Raw genomic sequence first — 27,390 nt, 5'->3', positions numbered from 1 at the left:
GTGGGCTGCAGTCCATGGGGTCGCAAAGAGTTGGACATGACTGAGCGACTTCACTTTCACTTTTACGTATTAAGAGAAGGAGATGGTAACCCACTCCAGTGTTTTGCCTGGAGAATCCCAGGGATGGGGGAGCCTGGTGGGCTGCCGTCTATGGGGTCGCACAGAGTCGGACACGACTGAAGCGACTTAGCAGCAGCAGCAGCAGCAGCAAGGCATGACTAACCTGGGACACCAAAACAAGTAAAACTGCCCTTGGGAATGTACAGTCTGGAGAGGTAAAGAAATACATAAATAGAGGAGCAATTAAGCACTGATACACATATTATATACAAACAGGAGTAGACAAAAATAGTAGTAGCCAATTGTATTCATGGTGGTGATAAGGGGTGAGGGCACCAGGAGACCAGAAGGGACTTCCTAAAGGAGACAACATGACAAACAACTGTCTTTAGAGATAAGCAGACGTTCTGTCTTTAAGGAAAAGTTTATTTCTCTTTAATAAGGCAAATGGGAACAGTATAAGCAGAAAACAAAGGCATCAAAAGGCTCAATCAAACCTATATCCTAGGAAAACTCCCAACTAGTTCTATATAACTGGATTCTTTAGAAGAGAAAAAAAGGTAAGAAATCAGTCACCGGCTGAAGAGTAAATAAAAATGAAGAACAAAAACAGAGTCATAAGGCAGCTCAGAGTTGAACGCAGCTTTGACTTTTTTGTTCAGGACATGACACCTTGAACGTTTTCTAAGCTCAGAAAATGACACTGATAGATATATAGAGGGGTGATTTAGAAAAAAAAAAAAAAAGACCTGATGGAAAGAGAATATTCTAAGTACATCCAAATAATCAGATGGATTTATTAGCAAGTTCCTAGATGCTGTTCCCTTGAACCTAAGGTTTTGAAGGTAATAAAAGAGAGGATGTTTGGATAAGGCTTCATGGACTGCAGGCCAAATCTGGATAGCCACCTGTTTTTACATGGCCCTCAAGAACAGAACACGTTTTACATTTTAAAATAATTCCAAAACAATTCCAAAGGATATGTCATAACACATCAAATTTTAGTTTCTATAAGGAGAGTTTCATTGTAACATGGTCATGCTCATTTTTTACATACTGTCTATGGCTCCTATCAAACCAATGTGTCAGAACTATGTAGTTGGGAATGGGACCATAAGACACTCAGAGTCTAAAATATTAGTATTTACTATCTGGGATTTCCCTGGCAGTCCACTGGTTAAGACTCCATGGATTCAATCCCTGATTGGGAAACTAAGATCCAATATGCCATGCAGTTTGGCCAAAAAAATAAATGAATTTAAAAAAATAAAATATTTACTATCTCGGTCTTTACAGAAGAAACTTGAAAACCATATTTCAATTCAGTTCAGTTCAGTCACTCAGTTGTGTCCGATTCTTGCGACCCCATGAACCGCAGCATGCCAGGCCTCCCTGTCCATCACCAACTCCCAGAGTTTACCCAAACTCATCTCCATTGAGTCACTGACGCCATCTAACCATCTCATCCTCTGTCGTCCCATTCTCCTCCTGCCCTCAATCTTTCCCAGCATCAGGGTCTTCTCAAAAGAGTCAGGTCTTCGCATCAGATGGCCAAAGTATTGGAATTTCAGCTTCAACATCAGTCCTTCCAATAAACACCCAGGACTGATCTCTTTTAGGATGGACTGGTTGGATTTCCTTGCAGTCCAAGGGACTCTCAAGAGTCTTCTCCAACACCACAGTTCAAAAGCATCAATTCTTCTGTGCTCAGCTTGCTTCAAAGTTCAACTCTCACATCCATACATGACTACTGGAAAAACCATAGTCTTGACTAGACAGACCTTTGTTGACAAAGTAATGTCTCTGCTTTTTAATATGCTGTCTAGGTTGGTCATAACTTTCCTTCCAAGGAGTAAGCGTCTCTTAATTTCATGCCTGTAATCAACATCTGCAGTGATTTTGGGGCCCAAAAAAATAAAGTCTACCACTGTTTTCCCATCTATTTGCCATGAAGTGATGGGACCGGATGCCATGATCTGCGTTTTCTGAATGTTGAGCTTTAACCCAACTTTTTCACTCTCTTCTTTCACTTTCTTCAAGAGGCTCTTTAGTTCTTCACTTTCTGCCATAAGGATGGTGTCATCTGCACATCTGAAGTTACTGATATTTCTCCCGGCAATCTTGATTCCAGCTTGCGATTCTTCCAGCCCAGCGTTTCTTATGATGTACTCGGCATAGAAGTTAAATAAGCAGGGTGACAATATACAGCCTTGACACACTCCTTTTCCTATTTGCAACCAGTCTGTTGTCCCATATCCAGTTCTAATTGTTGCTTCCTGACCTGCATACGGGTTTCTCAAGAGGCAGGTCAGGTGCTCTGGTATTCCCATCTCTTTCAGGATTTTCCATAGTTTATTGTGAGCCACACAGTCAAAGGCTTTAGCATAAGCAGAAATAGATGTTTTTCTGGAACTCTCTTGCTTTTTCCATGATCCAGCGGATGTTGGCAATTTGATCTCTGGTTCCTCTGCCTTTTCTAAAACCAGCTTAAACATCTGGAAGTTCACGGTTCACGTATTGCTGAAGCCAGGCTTGGAGAATTTTGAGCATTACTTTACTAGCGTGTGAGATGAGTGCAATTGTGCGGTAGTTTGAGCATTCTTTGGCATTGCCTTTCTGTGGGACTGGAATGAAAACTGACCTTTTCCAGTCCTGTGGCCACTACTGAGTTTTCCAAATTTGCTGACATATTGAGTGCCCCTGATTTAGACGGTGACAGTTCTTCAAGGATATAACCTAAGTGACTGCATGAGGGGTACAAAAAGCCTTTAGAAGACTGCTTCAAACAATAATATATAGTTTGTTGGACTTCCCTAGTGGTCCAGCATTTAAGATCCTGTACTTTCAATGTAGGGGGCACAGGTTCAATCCCTGGTTGGGGAACTAAATACCACACATCATGAAGTGCAGCCAAAAAAAAAAAAAAAGAAAGAAACATATAGTTTGTATCTAACATTATAAAACAGAATTGGGGGTGACAAAACATTTCTTTCCAACAACAAGTTTTGCAAGGTGTCAATTTTCTTTCATAAACCTTCCCAAGTAAAAGTTCCCTGTTTGTCACACATATCTTTGTTGCAACATTTATTTTCAGAAACAAATATATGTTAGGTTTTTTCCCAATTCATACCCTTAAGATGCATGGCTCATGCTTCCTCTTCTGGGTACACAACAAACTCACTAGTAGAGCAACTTCTATATTGTAGTTACAAAGCATTAAATTAAGACTAAATAAATACGTTCAATGAGATGTAACATAAATGACATAAAACCCTTCAATGTATCTTTAACATAAGTGTAAAAAACACACATCATATTGGGAAAAAAAAAATCAAGAGATACAAAGAGAGCTGTCCTGGCTATCTGTATTTCTTCCTTTCTTTCACTGAGTTGTAGCTGATTAACTAAATTCTGGCCAAAACAATGTAGATGATATGCATCCTTAATAGCAGGGGCATGTCCTTTTTACACTTTTTTGTTCCTACTAGCTAGAAGACAGCTATGACTCCTCCTAGCTGATCAAAGACCTCAAGGAGTCTCCATATCTTTGCATTCATTCAAATATGAAACAGAACAGGCTGGTCTATTCACCATATTAGACACAAGTACACTAAGAATATAAAGTAATAGAGTACACAATATCTCTACCCAATGAATACATAATAAAGAAATTTAAATAAATAAATCAGAATAATTCAATAATAATTTTTTTTCAGCTTACCTCCTTGGATTCCCTTCGCTGTCGCCGTTTTACCAGCATTATCAAGTCCCACCATCACAAGAGTCACCTTTCTTAAAATAATAAAAATTTTAAAAAAAATCACCTTCTGAGTGAATTAAATATGGGGGAGGGAGGGGAATAAAGGCAAATACATTCATCCAAGCAATACTTAAGAAGCAACTACTATGTACAAGTCAATATGCTGAATGCTAAGGGGTACAATGATGAACAAAATATATATTCAAAAAGCAAAATTCTTGAAAAATACCTGTAAAGTGCCATCCTTTTGCTCTCTAAGCACAAAAAAACAGAAACTGTACAGTAGATAACCTGAAGGGTAGAGAAGAAATTAACGGAAGAAGAGAGAAAGGGAGAGAGAGAGATGGATTCTAGAACATGAGTTATTTATCACATCTAAAGATTCAATTTTCTAGTTAATAGAATTCTAACCATTAGCAAAAGTTTGTTTTTTCCAGTGAAATTATGTAAGAAAAGAATTAGGTTAGCTTCTATACACTACTAGTACACTCAATTGCTTTTATATATGTAGCACCTTACCAAATACAAATCTTATAGTACAGTAACATGATTATTAACCTAAGATCTAATGTATTTTAAAAGAAGGTTCCTAAATTAGAAAATTTAATATTTTTTTGATGATATAGCTAAACTTCACAGAGTAAGGGAAAAAAACACAATCCAGTTCAATTTTACAACTGAAGAAGCATAAGCCTAGAATCATAAGCTAAGACAATGAATTGGTTACAGTCAGAAAGTGAAAGTGAAGTCGCTCAATCGTGTCTGACTCTTTGCGACCCCGTAGACTGTAGCCCACCAGGCTCCTCCATCTATGGGATTCGCCAGGCAAGAATACTGGAGTGGGTTGCCATTTCCTTCTCCAGAGGACCTTCCCAACTCAGGGATCGAACCCAGGTCTCCCACATCGCAGGCAGACGCTTTAACCTCTGAGCCACCAAGGAAGCCTGGTTACAGTCAGAACCAGAACCTAATGCACCTAACTTCTAGGAACTTCTTAAACCTGGGACAGGTTATAAAGGAACAAACCTACCACACAGGTCCTAGTATCCTGGGGATTAAGTCCAGCACTAAAGCCCATTTCTGTTCCAGGCTTAACTACTGCTTAGTATAACAAGTGATGAGACCACTTATTAACACCACACACTTGGGAATAGAGAGAAAAATCACAGTATAATTGGGCCACATTTCCATGGAGTGGAGGCAGGGTTTCTGCCAAATACAGTCATTCTTCATGGGCAATCATTCCAAGAAGGGTTAGAAAAACAGAACTTAGATGGCAAGAAGGGTGTTTTCCATCTGGCTAAGCCTGGCTTTCCTGGAGCTAGACTTTATTAAACAAATAGTTACTAAACATTTTCTGTATACCATACACCAGTGTTCTAGGTACTGAGACACCTGCTTATTAAAATAACCACAACAACAATGAAAAACAAAAAAATGATACACTCTTCCCTTATTAACTTATACTTTAGTTGCAGGAGACAAATAATAAATGTAAGGAACAAGTAAATTACAAGTTATATCCTAAACTAGAGGTGATTAAATACTACAGAAAAAAGTATAGAGAAGGATAAAGGGGAGCAGGAGTCAGGGTGGAGGTGGACAGAAGCTTTATACAGGGCGATCAGGGCAGGACGCACTGAGAAAGGAGGTAAAGTCTGAGCAAGGTCTTGAAGGAAGGAAAGAGAGCACAGTGGGGGCCAAGGCACTAAGGCGGTGGGCATGGTACGTGTGTCGGGAGGTGTTGACATTAGAATGTTCCAGAATCAGCCAGGAGGCCAGTGTGGTAAAACCCAGTCAGGGCAGTGTAGGGAAGAAAGACAGGAGGTTAGAAACACCTCAGAAGCCAGATCAGGTGGGCCTGGCAAGCCATGGTGAGGACTGTGGATTTTGTGAGTGAAATTAACTCTTCATGTCAATTAATTCTGAAAGACATGGGCATACCAGATCACCTGACCTGCCTCTTGAGAAATCTGTATGCAGGTCAGGAGGTAAACAGTTAGAACTGGACATGGAACAACAGACTGGTTCCAAATAGGAAAAGGAGTACGTCAGGGCTGTATATTGTCACCCTGCCTATTTAACTTATATGCAGAGTACATCATGAGAAACGCTGGGCTGGAGGAAGCACAAGCTGGAATCAAGATTCCCGGGAGAAATATCAATAACCTCACATATGCAGATGACACCATCCTTATGGCAGAAAGTGAAGAAGAACTAAAAAGCCTCTTGATGAACGTGAAAGAGGAGAGTGAAACAGTTGGCCTAAAGCTCAACATTCAGAAAACTAAGATCATGGCATCTGGTCCCATCACTTCATGGCAGATAGACAGGGAAACAGTGGCTGGCTTTGTTTTTCTGGGCTTCAAAATCACTGCAGATGGTGATTGCAGCCATGAAATTAAAAGACGCTTACTCCTTGGAAGGAAACTTATGACCAACCTAGACAGCATATTAAAAAGCAGAGACATTACTTTGCCAACAAAGGTCCGTCTAGTCAAGGCTATGGTTTTTCCAGTGGTTATGTATGGATGTGAGAGTTGGACTATAAAGAAAGCTGAGCGCCCAAGAATTGATGCTTTTGAACTGTGGTGTTGGAGAAGACTCTTGAGAGTCCCTTGGACTGCAAGGAGATCCAACCAGTCCATCCTAAAAGAGATCAGTCCTGGGTGTTTATTGGAAGGACTGATGTTGAAGCTGAAATTCCAATACTTTGGCCACCTGATGCAAAGAGCTGACTCATTAGAAAAGACCCTGATGCTGGGAAGGATTGAGGGCAGGAGGAGAAGGGGAAAACAGAGGATGAGATGGTTGGATGGCATCATCAACTCGATGGACATGGGTTTGGGTGGACTCCAGGAGTTGGTGATGGACAGGGAGGCCTAGTGTGCTGCAGTTCATGGGGTCGCAAAGAGTCGGACACAACTAAGCGACTTAACTGAACTGAACATGCCAATTTCCTCTGTTATCCAGGAGCCTAAGTCTTTTCTAAATGCTTCAACCATCCCTATATCCACCATGAGGAATAAACGAAAGTGTGTCTACACTGGAGTCAGTGGTAAGTCAGTTAGCAGCCTTCTCATACCCCATTCCCAGTCAGCCAGAGATGGGGTCAGTGGAAATGTCAGAGGCATGCGGCAGACTATGAATTTATGGAGCTGAGGGAGTAGGTGAGGTCTAGCTGCTTCTATCCATGTGAAAGTTTTACCTGCATCACTAACTGAAAAATATGTTTACTTCTTAAGGAAGCTTTGAGATACGTAGAATATAATTTTACTACTATCAAAGTACAAGATTAAAGTACAAAATAACTTCCTAAACAAAAATAATAAATGGCTATCCAAAAATATGGATGATATAGCACAAACAATATTTGGATAATTTAAGTTACTAAATACATAATGAATTAGACCATAATATTAAAGTTAATTCAATTGCTCTTGAATTATTTATTCCAAGATCTACAGTGTTTCAAACATCACCATAACCAAAACAATTACTTTGGGGGACAAATCCCCATTTTCTGTTGGTTTTCTTTATTCTGTAAATCTTTAATCCAGTTTTCTGCTGAAAGGTGAGGCCTTGTTCCCTCCTGGTAGTTTGGCCTCAGGCCAAACTATGGTAGGAGTAATGGCTACCTCCTTCAAAAGGACTTATGCCAGCACACCACAGCTCCCAAGACTGTTGTAGTCAGTGCCCCTGACCTTGCAGCAGGCCACTATTGACCCACCACACCTCTGCCAGAGACTCCTAGACACTCATAGGCAAGTCTGGCTCAGTCTCTTGTGTGGTCACTGCTCCTTTCTCCTGGGTCCTGGTGTACGCAAGGTTTTGTTTGTGCCCTCCAAGAGTCTGTTTCCCCAGTCCTGTGCAAGTTCTGTAATCAAATCATACTGGTCTTCAAAGTCAAATTCCCCGGAGTTCTCAGTCTTTTTGCCAGATCCCCAAGTTGGGAAATCTACTGTGGGCCCTAGAACTTTTACAACAGTGTGACAACTTCTTTGGTATAATTGCTCTCCAATTTGTGGGTTGTCTGCTCAGCAATGAAATGGAGCTAATGGCAACCTCCTCCAACAGGAGTTATACCACACCAGGCTTCAACAGTATGTGAACTGAGAACTTCCAGATGTTCAAGCTGGATTTAGAAAAGGCAGAGGAACCAGAGGCCAAATGGCCAACATCTGTTGGATCACGGAAAAAGCAAGAGAATTCCAGAAAAACATCTACTTCTGCTTCACTGATTATACTAAAACCTTTGTGGATCACAACAAACTGTGGAAAATTCTTAAAGAGATGGGAACACCAGACCACCTGACCTGCCTCTTGAGAAATCTGTATGCAGGTCAACAAGCAACAGCTAGAACTGGACATGGAAAAACAGACTGGTTCCAAATCGGGAAAGCAGTACGTCAAGGCAGTATATTGTCATCCTGCTTATTTAACTTATATGCAGAGTACATCATGAGAAACGCTGGGCTGAAAGAAGCACAAGCTGGAATCACAATTGTTGGGGAAAATATCAATAACCTCAGATATGCACATGATACCACCCTTATAGCAGAAAGCAAAGAAGAACTAAAGAGCCTCTTGATGAAAGTGAAGGAGAAGAGTGAAAAAGTCAGCTTAAAACACAACGTTCAGAAAGCTAAGATCATGACATCTGGTCTCATCACTTCATGGTAAATAGATGGGGAAACAGTGGAAACAGTGTCAGACTTTATTTTCTTGGGCTCCAAAATCACTGCAGATGGTGACTCTAGCCATGAAATTAAAAGATACTTGCTTCTCGGAAGAAAAGCTATGACCAACCTAGACAGCATATTAAAAAGCAGAGACATTACTTTGCCAACAAAGGTCCTTGTGGTCAAAGTTATGTTTTTTCCTGTAGTCGTGTATCAATGTGAGAGTTGGACTATAAAGAAAGCTGAGCGCAGAAGAACTGATGTTTTTGAACTGCAGTGTTGGAGAAGACTCTTGAGAGTCCCTTGGACTGCAAGGAGATCCAGCCAGTCAATCCTAAAGGAAATCAGTCCTGAATATTCAATGGAAGGACTGATGTTGAAGCTGAAGATCCAATACTTTGGGTATTTGATGGGAAAAAAGTGACTCACTTGAAAAGACCCTGGTGCTGGGAAAGATTGAAGGCAGGAGAAGCGGACGGCAGAGGATGAGATGGTTAGATGGCATCACCAACTCGATGGACATGAGTTTGAGCAGGCTTCAGGAGTTGGTGCTGCCGTCTGTGGGATCCCAAACAGTGGACACCACTGAGCTACTAAACTAAAGTGAACTAATACGTTCCGAAACATTGTTCTTAAAGCAGTTACCAAGGAAAGTTGTTAGATTCTATCTTAAATGCTTTCTTTTTAAAACAGAATATTAGATTCAAACAAAAAAAGTTCTTCAAACGTGAAAATTACTTCGAAAAATTATAATCATGCTGAAACTGCACGAAATAAGTCTTTCTGGATTTATATTTTTATGTTGACTATCCCTGCAAGTACATAGTCATTATTTAAGATCATTATGCCATATACTTGAAAACAAGGCTTTAATTAAATATCTGAGGTAATTAAAGCCTTAATGAAAAATATAACACTAGCAGGACAAATGAAAATCACAGCACGAATTACTGCCATGCCTGACAGCAATGCATTAAACTTATACTTTCAGAACAGAATGGGTTTAAAAGGCTAACATTCAACTATCACTCACAATTCTATGGAACTTTTAAACACTGAATATGTTCAATCTAACATACACCAAAATGTACATGTCATTATAGCTTTTTAAAATATGAGAAATAATCATTGATTGCAAACAATTTGGCTGTGATGCTATATAACAACAGAGAAATAAAAGACTGTCTTCTGATTACTGATCAAATACATTAGCTCTTCAACTGAAAAAATAATATACAGTGTTCTTAGGTTCATATCGTCTTGAAAGTTGACAGCAGCAATAAAAGCCAACATTTTGTCACTGAGCTAGACAGTTGTAATTAATAAAAGTAGACTAGGCATTTGAGTACTACAGACACAAAAAAGCCTGAGCAAATGCCTGAGACATGGTTTCTATCCCAGAGTGCTTCTCTTCTAATGACAGTGACTAAAATGTGAACAAATATTTGTACATTGTGACACTATGAAAGTTTAAAATCCTTATCCATATACACAAGATTCTCAGGGAATACAGAGCAGAAGACTTCATTCTAGAGATACAGGAGAACATCTGGGAAACTTCTTACACAAGATGATGATGCCTCAGCTAAGTTCTTAAAATACAGAAGTTTGCCAAGGAACAGGAAGATGAGAACAGGAGGAAGCATGAAGAGGTTCTAGACTAAGAACACTGCCTGAGACACCACACCGTGAACGTAAGAACTGAGTGCTGAGTCGCTAAATCCAGGCAATTAAGAACACACCTCTGGAAAGCAGCCTTAAACAAAAGGAGAACATGCATACACACCACAACTCAATACAACAATGTATTGAATCTAAAGGGAACTTAACATACTTCTAGTTAAGAAGTATCATTAAATAGTTAACAACATGAACTTCCCAGAAGCTCGAAGTGATCACTTTGCTCTTATTACAGCTATCACTGAGTCTTGAATTATACACCAAACCAGAAAGGCTGATAAGGAAAGGACTCTATTGTAAGAAGTGCAGTATGCTTGTACTAGTAATAAGTATCCCAATAGGGATAATGGGTATTCTGATATATAGTCATAAACTTGGTTTTAGAGCAACCTCTGTTCAAGCCCCAGAACTGTCATTTCCAAGCTATATGACCCGGACACATTATTTAACTTCTCAGAATTTGATCGGTAAAATGGGATAATAAAAATATCCATCCCATAGGATATGGTGAAATTACGTAAGACATGCAAGTAAAGTGCACAATGCCTGTGACACACGGTAAGTGCTCAACCTATACCTCAACCTATTACTACAGCATAAAATCCAAGACACGGAGTCTACAAAATGAGAGTCGCTAAATCCAGAGAGATGGAAAGGGATTAAGTAACAGAGGAGGATTAAGGGGTTCAGTTTTGCATATGTTGACAGAAGTGCGTGTCTCACACTGAAGTCTGAAGCTGGAGGAAAGATATGGACCAAGATAATGAGATTATTATACATGCTAATTAAAACTACGGGAATAGATGGAAGAGCACAGAAGAAAGAGCTAGGGGACAGGGGACACGGAACCCTAAGAACCTTTGAAGGAACTCTTACAATTGCAGCCAGAAAGAATTGAGACCAATAATGATGCTGGGATGGGAACAGTTTCCTGAAGGGTTAAGAGACGAACAATATCAAACACTACAGAGTTCTGCAAAATAAAGGAATCTTTTTGGTAACTGCCATCAATTAAGTATCTCAGAAACAAATGCTCTCAGCTTTTCACAAACCCTACAATACCAATGCTTTGAATTTATTTCATAATGTGTCTTGATAGTTCAAAGCTATTTTACCCTATCATCTATTTTCACACCATCCCTGAAAGTAGAGAAGATCAAAGTTACCCAAAGTTACAGTGCTAGTTAGTTAACAGCAGTTTCTATGGGAAGTTTAAATACAATGATTCATAAAAACAATTATTAAAGGGCAACTGGAACCATCTTGTTTATCCTAAAATTTACCCACATTCATATGTATACATACACACACACAGATATACACCAGATAGGCAGGTTGTCTGGCTCATTTTCATCAAAATATTTTTTCCCCACGTTTCAGTGTATCACAATCATAACCTACTTGTTGGAGCTAAGACAAGGTAGATTAAACCTAGTATCACGTAGATTAACTAAGGTAATGAGCTGCATGCTGTTAATAAAACCTAACTATGATGTTAATGAAAAAGCTAACAATGACATTTTTCTGTTTAAAATCCTTAAACAGAATCAAGTCCAAACTCTTCCAGCCTCCTCTTCTGTCGCTCCCCAGCAGGCCTTTAAGGCTGGGAACTTCCTAGGTCTTCTTGACCAGGCATGTTATCACAGCAAACAAACCTTAACTTTCTCATGTAACTTTTAATTCAGTCTTCTCAACTAGAACTTGTCTTAACTGTGCAACACCAAGATCAAATGTGCTGAGCATACACCTTGTACTTTTACTGAATGAAACAATATAAACGTATTTTCTGATCCCTGGGCTTCTGATCCCTCTCTTCCCTGGGCTCAGTTGGTAAAGAATCCTCCTGCAACACAGGAGACCCCAGTTTGATTCCTGGGTCAGGAAGATCCGCTGGAGAAGGGATAGGCTGCCCACTCCAGTATTCTTGGGCTTCCCTTGTGGCTCAGCTGGTAAAGAATCCACCTGCAATGCGAGAGACGTGGGTTCAATTTCTGGGTTGGGAAGATCACCTGGAGAAGGGAAAGGCTACCCACTCCAGTATTCTGGTCTGGAGAATTCCATGGACTAGTCCATGGGGTCACAAAGAGTCAGACAGGACTGAGCGACTTTCACTTTACTGGATAAGTAAACATAAGTAAAATTAAAACATACAACTTTAAGTTGAGACTGTACTGTAATGGATTCAATTTATATAAATCTTCAAATCAAAGTAACAGCTCAATGTTAGAGAATGTAATTAAAATTACCTATTTTCTTATATTAAATCAAAGTTTTCTGAGTAGATCTACATGCTGTGGTTTCAACACAATAATTAACAGTGAGAAATATTTTTAAAACTAAAATAATTCTGAGTTAAAAAAAAAAAGTAGGGATTAAGAGAGCCAAAGAGTTTTATATACATTATATCTCAGGGCCCTTTTTATATAAAAGATAAACAAATTAATATGCCAGAAATATAAGTCATATTATATTAGCATTTTGAACTTAGAAAACATGTGAATTCTGAATCGTTTCTGAATAGTATTATTACAATTTTTTGAACATTTTTTTGAACATGTACAACTCTAAACTTCCTCATCTGTCAACTAAGGAAGACAATACTTCAAATAAGGTAATTATATAAAAGATATTTCTAACTTCAAAAATGTTGTGCAAGTTAAAATAGAACACTGAGAAAACTAAAGCAAAATTTAACACAACAGAACTGGTATTTATTACTTAAAATATTTAAAACTACATGGAACAATTAGCAAATAACAAATACGTATGAAAAGGGACTTGGAAATACTGCCTTATGATGTATGTGTGAGAAAACAAAAAACCTACTACAAAAAGAATTAATGAAATGAAAAAACTTACCAAACCATTTATTTATGCTGTGATTCTATTTTTCTATTATTTTATAATTACTATTTTCTGGTATTTTAATTCAGATTGTATAGGTCAAGATAATACTACACCAAAATCACTATCTAAATTTATGAAGTACTAAAAATGGGACCAAACTTGGGGTCATATGCTACCTTTGAAGCTTGATCAAGTGAAATTCTTATTGTCTGCTTGTTCATTTCTAAAATATCAATATAAAAAATAAAACCTCAACATAAAGGAATAGTGTAAACTGTGGACTTTAGTTAATGATATGTCACTATCTGTTCATCGATTGTAACAAATATACCTACCCCACTAATGCAAAATGTTAGTAAAAGCAGAAACTAGGAGGAGGGAGGGTGTAAGGGAACTCACTGCACTTTCTGCTTGGTTTTTCTGTAAACCTAAAATTGACCTAAAAATAAAGACTATTTTTTTAAATCAAAAATAAAAACTAAAACTAAAATACAAAGAGGTAGAATCAGAATATCTCCAGATCCTTTTCTCTCCTAAAATTCTGAGATTCCTACTATGAATAAACAAGAAGCTGTAAGGGGATAAAAAAGAAATGTAAGAAGTTCCAGTTTTGCCATGACACATCAGATAATCCTTGCTAATCTGCATGTACAGCTTACTTAAGAAATAAGAATCAGCAATTTCCATAAATAGTCTAGGATTTACAGTTACATTAACTTAGACCAAGAAAGATGGTTTATAGGGTACTGCTTCCCCTAGCAGAGATAACATACCACATCACGGCATGTTTTACCAGATACAACGCTGATACACAGAAAGCAACAAGTCACATTGCTTAGCGTGACATTTGAGTCTCCTCTTTTAATGTGGGCATGATGAATAACAATTTACTAATAAATTTGCAGCAAAGCTTTGGTAGGCTGACTTGTGACAATGAAAAACACAGATGAGTAAGAAACTACTTGCAGCTAGTGGGAAGTTCTAAGAGACAAATAGGGTGCAGAAACTTCAAAGATTTATCCATTTCTTCAGGAAAAAAACTTACATCTGATGACCAAAGGTTAATATCAGTAAAACCTTGGGAGGCAAGCACATGAGTACTGATTACATTTTTCTTTTTGTTTAAATATTGCAAAAGATTTTTTACTATTTCAAATTATATTACATAATTCTTGCTGCCAAAATTGCTTCCTTTAAACTGATGCTAATTTTCTGCCTCTCTAGGTGGGCTACTCCTGAAATCATGCTCAGGGAAAATACAGGAATCACAAATTTCTTCAAGACCCAAATAAAATTACACCCTTTCCAAAATTCTGCTTGCAGTCCTTGCTAGGAATCTTAGAAATCATCTTTAAACTCTTACATATTCTATCACAGGGCTTCCTAGGTAGCGCAGTGGTAAAGAATCCACCTGCCAATGCAGGTTTGATCCCTAGATCGGGAAAATCCCCTGGAATACAAAATGGTAACCCAAACTAGTATTCTCACCTGGAAAACTCCACAGACAGAGTGCCTGGTGGGCTAACGTCTAGGGAGCTGCAAACAGAACCGACTGAACAACTGAGCACGTGGCATATTTTATCACATTATATGTAATATTTCAGCAACTAGATGCTACTTGGTATAAATAATTGGAGTTCTGAATATGTAGATGACAATATGTAAGAGTGAGGACCTGTTGACAGGGTCCAGATATTTACTGAGAACCATGGAAGTGGCCACAGGACTGGAAAAGGTCAGTTTTCATTCCAATCCCAAAGAAAGGCAATGCCAAAGAATGTTCAAATTACCGTACAACTGCACTCATTTCACATGCTAGCAAGATTATGCTCAAAATCCTTCAAGGTAGGCTTCAGCAGTACATGAATCAAGAATTTCCAGATATACAAACTGAATTTAGAAAAGGCAGAGGAACCAGAGATCAAATTGCCAACAGTCGCTGAATCACAGAAAAAGCAAAGGGAATTTAAAAAAAAATCTACTTCTGCTTCATTGACTATGCTAAAGCCTTTGACTGTGTGGTTCACAGCAAACTGTGGGAAATTCTTAAAGAGATGGGAATATCAGATCACCTTACCTGCCTCCTGAGAAACCTGTATGTAGGACAAGCAGCAACAGTTAGTACTGGATATGGGACAACAGACTGCTTCAATATTGGGAAAGGGGTATATCAAGGCTGTATATTGTCACTCCGCTTATTTAACTTCTATGCAGAGTACATCATGCAAAATGCTCAGCTGGATGAATCACAAGCTGGAATCAAGATTGCCAGGAGAAATATCATAAATTCAGACATGGAAATGGTACCACTTTAATGGCAAAAAGCCAAGAGGAACTAAAGAGCCTCTTGATTAAGGTGAGGGAAGAGTGAAAAAGCTGGCTTCAAACTCAGCATCAAAAAACGAAGATGGTGGCATCCAATCCCACCACTTCATGCCAAAGAGATGGGGAAAAAGTGCAAACAGCGACAGATTTTATTTTCTTGGGCTCCAAAATCACTGTGGATGGTGACTGCAGCCATGAAATTAAAAGACGCTTGCTTCTTAGAAGAAAAGCTATGACAAACCTAGACAGGGTATTAAAAAGCAGAGACATTAGGTCTCTGCCAACAAAAGTCCAACAAAAGTCCATCTAGTCAAAGCTTCAGTTTTTCCAGTAGTCATGTACAGATGTGAGAGAAAGGAGGGTGAACGCCAAAGAACAGAAGCTTTTGAACTGTGGTATTGGAGAAGATTCTTCAGAGTCCCGTGGACTACAAGGAGATCAAACCAGTCATTCCTAAAGGAGATCAACCTGAATATACATTGGAAGGACTGATGCTGAAGCTGAAGCTCTAATACTTTGGCTGCCAACTCACTGAAAAAGGCCTTGCTGGGATGGCAAGAGAAGAAGGGGGAGTCAGGATAAGAAGGTCCGATGGCATCACTAACTCAATGCACATGAGTTTGAGCAAGCTCAAGGAGAAGGTGAAGGACAGGGAAGCATGGCGCGCTGTCGTTCACTGGGGTCGCAGAGAGTCAGACACAACCTGGTAACTGAGTAACAACAACAGTGGCTTGTGTTCCGGAAAAAGGCTGCTCCCTATACACAAAATAAATTTCAAGAGAGTCAAACGTTAAAAATTAAATTAAAACATAAAGTACTAGAAAAAATTATAAGTGAATATAATCTTGGAGGGATGATGAATTTTCTATATATTACACTGAAAGAATGATACATTGGAATTTTAAAAGTTTAATTTTTATACTTCAAAAACTACCAAAAAATTAAAAACATAACAAAAGAAAAATATCCGTGATGTGTATTAGAGAGAAAGGGTTACTAGTAATAAACACTTAAAATCTCCCATAGAAATAGCAATAAGAAAATGAAACTCTCCCAATAGTAAAAAAGCAAAGGGAAACTGTGAGAAATTCTCAAAAGAAGTACAAATATCCATGGGGAAGTAATCAAGAAAATAGAAACTAACATATCCACCTTAACCTAGAAAAATGAAGAAGTGACAGCTCTTATTTTTTTTTGAGGAAAACAGCACTCTTACACCCTGGTGGTAGGAATAGAAATTGGTTTTAAAAAAAAAAAAACAATAAGCCTGTCTGAAGAGTAATTTGGCAATATATATAATACACCTTAAACTTTTTCTATCATTTGATCTAGAATCCCAATCCAAAAACATTTATATAAGGATGCTCACCAAGGCATTTTTGAAATAGTACAACATTTTAAACATTCTAAATATTTAATAACTGGAATGATTAAACACACATTGGTGAATTAATACAACACATTACTCTGCTATTATTAACAAAAAGATGTTGAACAAAAAATATGCAATGATACAAAATGATGTTAACTATGCATTAAGGCAAGATAAATAAATAAAAAGCTGTGAAACAGCACTCCATTATCTCACTACTGTTTAAAAATATTTACATGTATATAAGAAATTCTACACCAAAATGCAAAGTGGTCATCTCTGGCAGATGAGATTGTGAGTTAACTTAAATTTGCCCCATTCTGCTTAACTGTGCCTTCAAGGTTCTACAATAAACTACAATAAAGTAATAAATATATTACTTTCAAAAACAATAAACACATATTACTTTTAGATGTTTTTAAATAACACCACCTCCTGTCCAGGAGACATCCTAGATGACTAGGGAAGGTGAATAAACATTACAATACATGGATAAGTACAGATCAATACAGGGGGTTACTTAGCAAACACAATGCAAGGTAAAGAATCTAGCTGGAATGCAAAGAAAATTTCCTGAAGGAAAGAATCTCCCAAGTGAGATTTAAGCACGATGAGGAATAGTCAAAAAAATAAAAAAGAAGAAGGGCATTCAGGCAGGAACGCAGGAACTAAAAAATTTAATTACTCCAAATCTGGAATGACAGGAAGAAAAAGAATGGCTTATGATGAGTTCATATAGCCAGGCTCAGGTCAAGTCACAGGTATCCTCTAAGTAATAAGTTTGGATGTGATCCTGAAGGCAATTAGGAAAGACTCAAGGTTTAAAATCAGTTGCATACTAAAAAGACTATTGACAGTGGGGAGGATAAATCTGAGGGGAATAGTGGAAAGTCTGTCAAAGAGATCTGGGAGAGAAATAATGGAAGCCTTATTTTAAATGGAGCGATGGTATGGAAAAGCTGAAAGAGTGCAAAACACACAAGTGGTATTCAGTAAGAAGAAACCAAAGGACTTGATGATTTGAGATAACAAAGCACAAAGAGGTACCCAGGATTACTCTCGGCTTCTGAGCTGGGTAAGAAGGCAGAAGCAATTCAACACGAAAGAAGATGTAAAGTTCACTTCTGGATGTGCTGCTATTGAATATTCTATGGTAACTGGATATGTAAGTCTTCAAGTGGTGGTTAAGTCTTTGGGTGGGAAATAAGGACTTGAGAGTCAACGGTGACATGGTAGCTCAAGTCCCATCTTGTGAGACTGATCATAAAAAGAGCATACGTAGAAGAAAAGAGAGTCGAAGACAGAACCTGGAGGAAACTCAGGAATCAGGTGAAGAAAGACTAACTGGCAAAAAGAGACAGAAAAGGAAATAGGTTAAATAGAAAGGTTAAAAAAAATTAAGAAAAATAAATCAGAGAATTCCCAAGAAGAGAGTGATCTTAAGTGTTATTTGATGTCAAAAGATTGAAAAGTATCCACTGGATTTAATAACCAGACAACATCTTGTGTAGCAAGAAAAACTGAAGGGTCTGGGTAATGCACGAAGTTCAAGAATGCATGAGAGGGGAGGAAACTGAGAAAGTACCAGTCATATGAGGTCAGGTGTTAAGTCTGGAGTAAAGGGAAGGAGAAAGGATAGTGGCTTCAGGCAAAAGATTGTTTAGAATGGCAGACACAGAACAACAAGCTCCTAAAGATGTCCACATTCTAATTCCCCAAGCCTGTGACTGTGCTAACTTACCTGATAAAAGAAACTTTGTAGATGTGATTAAGCTAAGGATCTCAGATGAGGAGCCTATCTTGGAATATTTAGGTAGGCCCGATGTAATCACAAGGCTCCTTACTTAGAAAAAGGAAGAGGAGATCACAGAAGACAGAAGATGTCATGATGTTGGCTTTGAAGATGGTGGAAGGGCATCACAAGCCAAGAATGTAGGCAGCCTCTTTTTTGGCTGGAAAAGGCAAAGAAAAATATTCTCCCCTAGAGCCTCCAGAAGGTAAACAAGCAACCCTGCTGATCCATTTTAGAGCTTTGATCTCAGAACTGCAGGCTAATAAGCTTAAGTTACTAAGTTAACAATTTTTATAGCAACATTAGGAAACATTTCATTTGGTTTATTTTTTAGGTAAGAGAGGCTTATGTATGTTTATATACTAAGCAAAGAACAGAAGCAAAGCTCTGAAGACAAAAGAGAAAGATTTTGTATTTTTGATGATCAAACTGGACAATAAATCTTGGGATAAAAATTTAAGTTTAATCTTACATCCAAGAATTTCCTTCTGTGATCTCTGGCTGAATGCTGAATGACTGAGCTTCACCAGGAAATGGGAAGAAATGGAATAAACAGAATTAATTTATTCCTAGAACTAGCTTTGGAAAAAGAACCCTTCTACTAACAGAAAGAGAGGAAGGGAAGGGTATTTATGCTGAAAAGTGCAAAATGAATTGAGTAAGTGATAGTTTAGTCGCTAAGTCATGTCCAGCTCTTGCAACCTCATGGACTGTAGCCCACAGACTCCTCTGTCCATGGGATGTCCCACGCAAGAGTACTGGAGTGGGTTGCCATTTCCTCGTCCAGAATTAAGGAAAGTAACCTACTAATCAGCATTTATCTCCTAAGATCAGAGTTATTATTTACTGACTGACTACTATGTGCAAAGCATCAGGTACTTGCATAAATTTTCTTTCTTAAAATGTTGCAAGACAAAAATTACGCACACTTGACTAGGGGGAAAAGTGGCAACACTCCTAGGATTCAGATGAAAACTTGTATGACTCAAAACACTACATTGAGAAATCTGGTAGACACTACCATAACTCAGTGATTAAGGTTAACAGTACCAGTAATAAGACATATCAAAATCAGGTACCCCTTGATATAATGTACTGAAAAGGACATTTCACCTCCATGGTATTCCTTTACCCAATTATGCAGCAACACTTTTATCAAATCACAAGAAAACAATGTCAATGTGAGGGATATTTTACAAAACAATTGAGAAGTACTCTTCAAAGTCTCAAGGCAATGAAAGACAAGAAAAAACAGGAACTATCACAAACTGAGAGAGAACAGAAACACAACAAAACAATGTGGAATCCTTGATTAGATCCTGGGCAGGAAAAAAAAAAAAAAGCATTAGGTGTTAAAACAAGTGAACTCAGAATAAAACCTATAATTTAGTTAATAGCACTGTACCAGTGTTAATCTCTTAGCTCTGATCACTGTATCACGAACTCAAAAACTTAAAAAAAAAAAAAAAAAAAAACTGATTCTACAGGAGAAAGTCACTTAATGATGAGTCTAGCTTTCAGTCTATTCAAGGTTAACTTTATGGAGCAGCAGAGCTTACGTTTAGGTTCTCTCTGGTGGTTAACAATAGTACATATGGTATTCCTGAATTCCCTGGCATTCTGGTCTGACTCCTGTCCTAGACTGGTGCTTGAACACTTGACCTCTGACTCCTGCCTTGGTCCTATCCACACATTCTGACTATGCAATCTAATCCCTGGTTCCAATCTCCAGAATAATATGCTTGTTGGGAGAGTATCTAAGTAAGGACAAATAGGTAAATACAAAGGGTGCATGCAAAGTCAGCAAAGAAACCTCAGAATAGAGTGTATTAATGATTATCTTCTCTCTTACACACATTCACTCCTCACATTTGCAAACATATCTTCATAAAATATAAACATAAAGGGGAATCTCAATAAGGAGCAGTATAGCCTAAAACATAAAAACTACAGAGCAATATATCATAAAGCCACAAAATTGGATATATTTTTACAATCAGCTTGCTCATCTTCCGTTTGTTCTGGCAACTGGACTACCTGCTAGTATTGTTTCCTTACGGATTTGCAAAGGAGTAATCAAACTACATAGAATACTTTGCAAATATTTACTCAGCCATTATTATGAACCAGGCATCAACAAACAGGGTACTTAAAACACAGGTATAACTCATTTATTTTTACGTTATATGACAGTCAGCTCTATCCAACATTGAGAGATTTTATTCATGTCCTTCATATTAGGCCATGATCTAGATTAATGAGGTCCAATAAAAAAATATAGTGCAAGCCATATATATAAGGCTAGATTTTCTAGTAACTGAATTTTTAAAAATGAAAATAGAACGTGAAAGGTCATGTAATCACATTTAAAAAAAAAAAGGAGTGATATTTACCTTTTTCCTTCCTGTATAATAAATCTTCAAAATCTACTTTGTATTATACACTTTGCATGCATGCGTGCTCCACGGTGTCTAACTCTTTCGCAACCCCATTGACTACTGCCCCCAGGCTCCTATGTCCATGGGATTTCCCAGGCAAGAGTACCGGAGCAGGTGGTAATTTCCTTCTCAAGGGATCTTCCCCCCCCCAGGGATTGAACTGGTGTCTCCTGCTTGAGCAGGCAGATTCTTTACCACTGAGCCACCTGGGAAGCCCTGCTGCTGCTGCTGCTGCTGCTGCTGCTAAGTCGCCTCCGGCGTGTCCGACTCTGTGCGACCCCATAGACAGCAGCATCTCAATTCTGACTAGCCACATTTCAAATGCTCAACAGTCAAATGCAGCTATCACTACCCTATTGGACAGCACAGATCTTGATACTACTATTTATTTAAAAAAATAAACTGAGTTATAGGGTTAAATTTCAATTTGCTTTATTAATCAAATCCAATCCAATTATGTTTTCTACTCAGAAATCAATACATTCTCTGTTCTCTGAACTCTGCACTTTCTTTAATCATCCCAAAGATTATTACATTACAGCTACTGAGAGGAGCAAACACAAAGAATAATGAATTAAATTGAAAACTTATTTGCAGTGAAAGGTTTTTGAATGTTTTTAGTTAAAAGGACACATGCTACTACTGTGCTTTCTTAGAAAAATAAAATATATTTTTTAAAAACCAGACACGTCCTCCAGGCTTAGTAGAGACTGCAATCAGACCAGAATATGTTGAAAACAAATTAAATCAGTCTACACACCCAACACATCTTTGATCATATCACTTATATGATTCACATTTGTTTAAGAGTTAATAATGGGAGAATTCAAAAGTTTCATTTAAGACAAATCTCCAAATACACACATTTATTTTTCCTTATACGTATAGCTTTTCATTCTTTAAAGAATAGTTCATCTTTATGGCAAATACGTATTTGAAATGTTAATGTTTTAACATTAACATTAATGTTTTTTAAAAACCCAAAACTTTTGCTACAAATTACCCTTGGCTTAATTCTAAAGTAGAATTATTTAAAAAACATTATTTATAAAGACAAACTCAAGGTTTCTTTATAGGTTGAGTAGCTCAATTTTAAAAACATCATTTTCACTGACTTCTTCCTAGCACAGTGCCTGGCACGTGGTATTTTCTCAATAAATGAATGAATATCAAGTAGCGGGCTCTAAATATTAATACATTTAGCATTTAAAACGAAATGTTAAAAAGCAGACTTTTTCAACTAAAGGGCTTAACTAGATTTCATGTAAAAACTGAAGCTACACTACAGTTAAGAACACCTTCCATCAGTTATTCTCATTTAACTCAACACTCCTAGAGCACAGATATTATCACCCTCTTTTAACACGAGGAGGGTGGAGCCAAAAGTGGGAAAGTCATATAATTATTAAGTAGTGGAGAAAGATTTCAAGTCCAAGTCCTCAAACAAAACAGTGTGTGTAGTGGGAAGGTGTTTGTGGACTTTATGAAAAATATCTTATAATGCCCTATTTTTTTTAAAAAAATCCCATTACAAAAGTTTCAGAGGAAAAATACACAACGGATAGACTCCAATTCCACACACACACACACACAAAACCCACAACTTTTTAAGAAATTAGGACCCATTTAAACTATAACAACAATAAGTATTACGGATTAGAACTTAACTGCAACTACACAGAAAGGCTACGTCCTCCTATCGCTCCCTGAGGAGATAAATCAAACTGAGGGCGAAAGCATCCCTAGCGGCCTGTGAGAGACTCGAGCTGGAGGGCCGAGGAGAGGCGGCGCCCCTTCCTGGGGGCGCAGCTGGCCCCCTCCCCTAGGAAGGCACCTGGCCAACTGGCTCCAGCCTACCTGACGGGCTCCCGCCACCGCTTGAACCAGTTGCAGCAATTGGCCATCAGACTGAACATCCCAGGCCGCTCCTCCCGCCGCCTCCCATCCGAGCCCGGAGCAGAGATGGGCCGCTAGTCCTCCTGGGCCGAGTCCTCGGGGACGCCGCCGCCGCTCCGAGGAGGCCCAGAGGAGAACGGGCCTGGAGGAGAGGCCGGGAGGAGGGTGAGGGCCGTCACTCTCAAAACCAAGCCCAACAACCGCGCCTACAGGCGAGCGGAAAACCTCGCTCCTCGCCCACGCAGTGGGGATCAAAGGCGCAGCTACACGAACCCCGACAGGCTTCTCCAGCTGCCAGAGAAAACCCCCGCGTCAACGTGCTGACGTTACCCCCAGGCGCGGAAAGGCCGCCCCAAGCACCGCCCTTACACTTCTCCAATCACCGTTGGATGGCCCGTCGCGAGGCGCTCTCAGTGGCTGAAGAGGTCCGGCTCCCCGCCCCCACCGGGGCTGGGAGGGAGAAGGGGGAGTGGCTTGAAGAGAGAAGGGGAGGGGGAGGGGGGCAGGCGGTTCTCGTAGCTAGGCAACGGAAGCGTCCAGAGATGAGTTGAGGGATTTCCGACAGTTCTTAGGCTAAGAGGGATCTGTACACTTATCCAAACTATGTGATCGTGCTGCTCCTTGTCTGTCTCCAATCCCAACCGAGATCCGGAGATCTCAGGTCTTGTGCATGTTTTATTCTGTTTCCTAAAGCAAGGAGTGGATCCTGTGTGATGCCAGCGGACACTGGCTGCACAATTACAGAAACAATACACTGAGACAATCAAGTTAAGAATGAGGGTAAAATTCGTTCGCTAACTACCCAATAGTTTAGATGAGAGTGACGTTTTAGTTTTTTGTTGTCATTCAGTCGTGTCCGACTCTTTGCCACCCCGTGGATTGCAGCAAGCCAGGCTTCCCTGTCCTTCACCATCTCCTGAAGTTTGCTCAAACTCATCTACATTTGCTCAACTCAATTGCCATTGAGTTGGTCTTTTCCAATGAGTCGGCTCTTCGCATCAGGTGGCAAAAGTATTGAAACTTCAGCTTTAGCATCAGTCCGTCCAATGAATATTCAGGGTTGATTTCCCTTAGGAATTGTATATTGTTACATAGAATGTGAAATGGAATTGTATCATATATACTGTGTGGAGGTTATGCTTACAAAAGTATTTTGGAAAGTATGAAAAGGAAAAAGATGAAGAAAGTAAGATCTCATAAAGGAAAGTGAAGTCGCTCAGTCGTGTCCGACTCTTTGTGACCCCATGGACTGTAGCCTACCATGCTCTTCTGTCCATGGGATTTTCCAGGCAAGAGTACTGGAGTGAGCTGCTATTTCCTTCTCAGGAGGATCTTCCCTACCCAGGGATTGAACCTGGGTCTCGGATTGAATCTGGGTCTCCCGCATTGTAGGCAGACGTTTTACCTTCTGAGCCACCAGGGAAGTCCCACTTAAAGGTAACCAGTATTAAATTTTGATCTATGTACTTTCAGGATTCTTAGAGACGTAGATTGCTAGCTGTTTAGTTTCTGGAAGATGGAGATCATGTCGTTGTTGTCCAGTTGCTTAGTCATATCCGACTCTTTTCCACCCATGGACTACCGGACCCCTGACTTCCATGTCCTTCACTATCTTCCGGAGTTTGTTCAAACTCATGTCCATTGATTTGGCGATGCCATCCAAACATCTCACCCTCTGTCATCCCCTTCTCCTCCTGCCTTCAATCTCTCCCAGCATCAAGGTCTTTTCCAACAAGTCAGCTGTCCACATCAGGTGCCAAAGTATTGGAGCTTCAGCTTCAGCATCAGTCATGCCAGTGAATATTCAGGGTCGATTCCCTTTAAGATTGATTGGTTTAATCTCCTGGCAGTTGAAGGGATTCTCAGGAGTCTTCTATAGCACAACAGATCAAAAGCATCAATTCTTAGGGTCTCAAAATTCTTTATGGTCCAAATCTCATATCCATACATCATTACTGGAAAAACCATAACTTTGACTAGACAGACCTTTCTCAGCAAAGTGATGACTCTGCTTTTAAATATGCTGTCTAGGTTTTTGCTGCATTCAATATGCCAGCAAATTTGGAAAACTCAGCAGTGGCCACAGGACTGGAAAACGTCAGTTTTCATTCCAATCCCAAAGAAAGGTAATGCCAAAGAATGCTCAAACTACTGCACAATTGCACTCATCTCACACGCTAGTAAAGTAATGCTTAAAATTCTCCAAGCCAGGCTTCAGCAATATGTGAACTGTGAACTTCCAGATGTTCAAGCTGGTTTTAGAAAGGGCAGAGGAACCAGAGATCAAATTGCCAACATCTGCTGGATCATCGAAAAAGCAAGAGAGTTCCAGAAAAACATGTTTTTCTGCTTTATTGACTATGCCAAAGCCTTTGACTGTGTGGATCACAATAAACTGTGGAAAATTCTTTAAGAGATGGGAATACCAGACCACCTGATCTGCCTCTTGAGAAATCTGTATGCAGGTCAGGAAGCAACAGTTAGAACTGGACAGGGAACAACAGACTGGTTGCAAATAGGAAAAGGAGTACATCAAGGCTGTACTGTCACCCTGCTTATTTAACTTATATGCAGAGTACATCATGAGAAACGCTGGGCTGGAAGAAGCACAAGCTAGAATCAAGATTGCTGGGAAAATTATCGATAACCTCAGATATGTACCACCCTTATGGCAGAAAGTGAAGAAGAACTAAAGAGCCTCTTGAAAACTTGAAGGAGGAGAGTGAAAAAAATGGCTTAAAGCTCAACATTCAGAAAACTAAGATCATGGCATCCGGTCCCATCACTTCATGGCAAATAGATGGGGAAACAGTGGAAATAGTGGCTGACTTTATTTTGGACGGCTCCAAAATCACTGCAGATGGTGCTTGCAGCCATGAAATTAAAAGACGCTTACTCCTTGGAAGGAGTTATGACCAACCTAGATAGCATATTCCAAAGCAGACACGCCACTTTGCCAACAAAGGTCCATCTAGTCAAGGCTATGGTTTTTCCAATGGTCATGTATGGATGTGAGAGTTGGACTATAAAGAAAGCTGAGCGCCGAAGAACTGACACTTTCGAACTGTGGTGTTGGAGAAGACTCTTGAGAGTCCCTTGGCCTGCAAGGAGATCCAACCAGTCCCTCCTAAAGGAGATCAGTCCTGGGTGTTCACTGGAAGGACTGATGTTGAAGCTGAAACTCCAATACTTAGCCGACCTGATGTGAAAAGCTGACTCATTGGAAATGACCCTGATGCTGGGGAAGATTGAGGGCAGGAGGAGAAGAGGACGACAGAGGATGAGTTGGTTGGATGGCATCACTGACTTGATGGACATGGGTTTGGGTGGACTCCAGGAGTTGGTGATGGACAGAAAGTGTTGGCATGCTGCAGTTCATAGGGTCACAGAGTCAGACATGACTGAGGACTGAGCTGAATTGAACTACGTTTGTCATAGCTTTTCTTCCAGATAGCAAGCATCTTTTAATTTCATGGCTGCAGTCACTGTCTGCAGTGATTTGGGAGTCCCGCAAAATAAAGTCTAAAAAAAATGTTTCCATTGTTTCCCCATCTATTTGCCACGAAGTGATGGGACTAGGTGTCATGATCTTAGTTTTTTGAGTGTTGAGTTTTAAACCAGCTCTTTCACTCCTCTTTCACCTTCATCAACAGGCTACTTGCTATTTTGTAACATATTGTATTTTATTTAGAGAAATATGTAATATCTGCTTTCCTGTTATATTTTTTGGAAATAAGTAAATGGCAGGTACATTTCTATAGAAAGAAATGAATGCATTATATGTAGGGATACATGTGTCCATTCAGTCTCCAGTTATGTATTGCTACTGCTACTGCTAAGTCACTTCAGTCGTGTCCGACTCTGTGGGCCCTATAGACGGCAGCCCACCAGGCTCCCCCATCCCTGGGATTCTCCAGGCAAGAACACTGGAGTGGGTTGCAATTTCCTTCTCCAGTGCATGAAAGTGAAAAGTGAAAATTGAAAGTGAAGTTGCTCAGTCATTTCCGACTCTTAGCGACGTCATGGACTGCAGCCTACCAGGCTCCTCCGCCCATGGGATTTTCCAGGCAAGAGTACTGGAGTGGGGTGCCATTGCCTTCTCTACCAGTTACATATACTTATTTTCAAATTCTAGTAAAACAGAGACAGGGCCGTAGGAAGCCCAGTGTATTCAAGACAAAATAATGATTTGGGATTAAGGTAGTTCTAGTTTTAAAATTAACTTCTGTCTTTTACTCATTCATGAAACCCTAATCCCAACTCATATAGCTTCAGTACAGTTCAGTTCAGTCGCTCAGGCGTATTCCGACTCTTTGCGACCCCATGAACTGCAGCACGCCAGGCCTCCCTGTCTATCACCAACTCCTGGACTTCACTCAAACTCACGTCCATCCAGTCAGTGATGCCATCCAGCCATCTCATCCTCTGTCATCACCTTCTCCTCCTGCCCCCAATCCTTCCCAGCATCAGAGTCTTTTCCAATGAGTCAACTCTTCGCATGAGGTGGCCAAAGTACTGGAGTTTCAGCTTCAGCATCA

The 27,390-nt window shown here is 39.5% G+C and overlaps 1 protein-coding gene across 1 annotated transcript in view; it reads right to left on the bottom strand.

Moving 5' to 3' along the window:
- ARL13B (ADP ribosylation factor like GTPase 13B) overlaps positions 1 to 22,933 on the bottom strand; it is a 77,956-nt gene extending 55,023 nt beyond the window's left edge. Inside the window, exons 1-2 of the mRNA XM_052643417.1 lie at positions 22,814 to 22,933; positions 3,782 to 3,852 (exon numbers count right to left, since the gene is read on the bottom strand). Of these exons, the coding sequence (XP_052499377.1) occupies positions 3,782 to 3,852; positions 22,814 to 22,872 (130 nt within the window). The 5' untranslated portion in view covers positions 22,873 to 22,933. The remainder of the gene's footprint in view (positions 1 to 3,781; positions 3,853 to 22,813) is intronic.
- Between the last annotated feature and the right edge of the window lie 4,457 nt (positions 22,934 to 27,390).

The sequence above is a fragment of the Budorcas taxicolor genome, chromosome 1, assembly GCF_023091745.1.
Source record: "Budorcas taxicolor isolate Tak-1 chromosome 1, Takin1.1, whole genome shotgun sequence".
Classification (NCBI taxonomy): Eukaryota; Metazoa; Chordata; class Mammalia; order Artiodactyla; family Bovidae; genus Budorcas; species Budorcas taxicolor.
The sequence above is the reverse complement of the archived record's forward strand: the minus strand, read 5'-3'. Positions and strand labels throughout refer to the sequence as shown.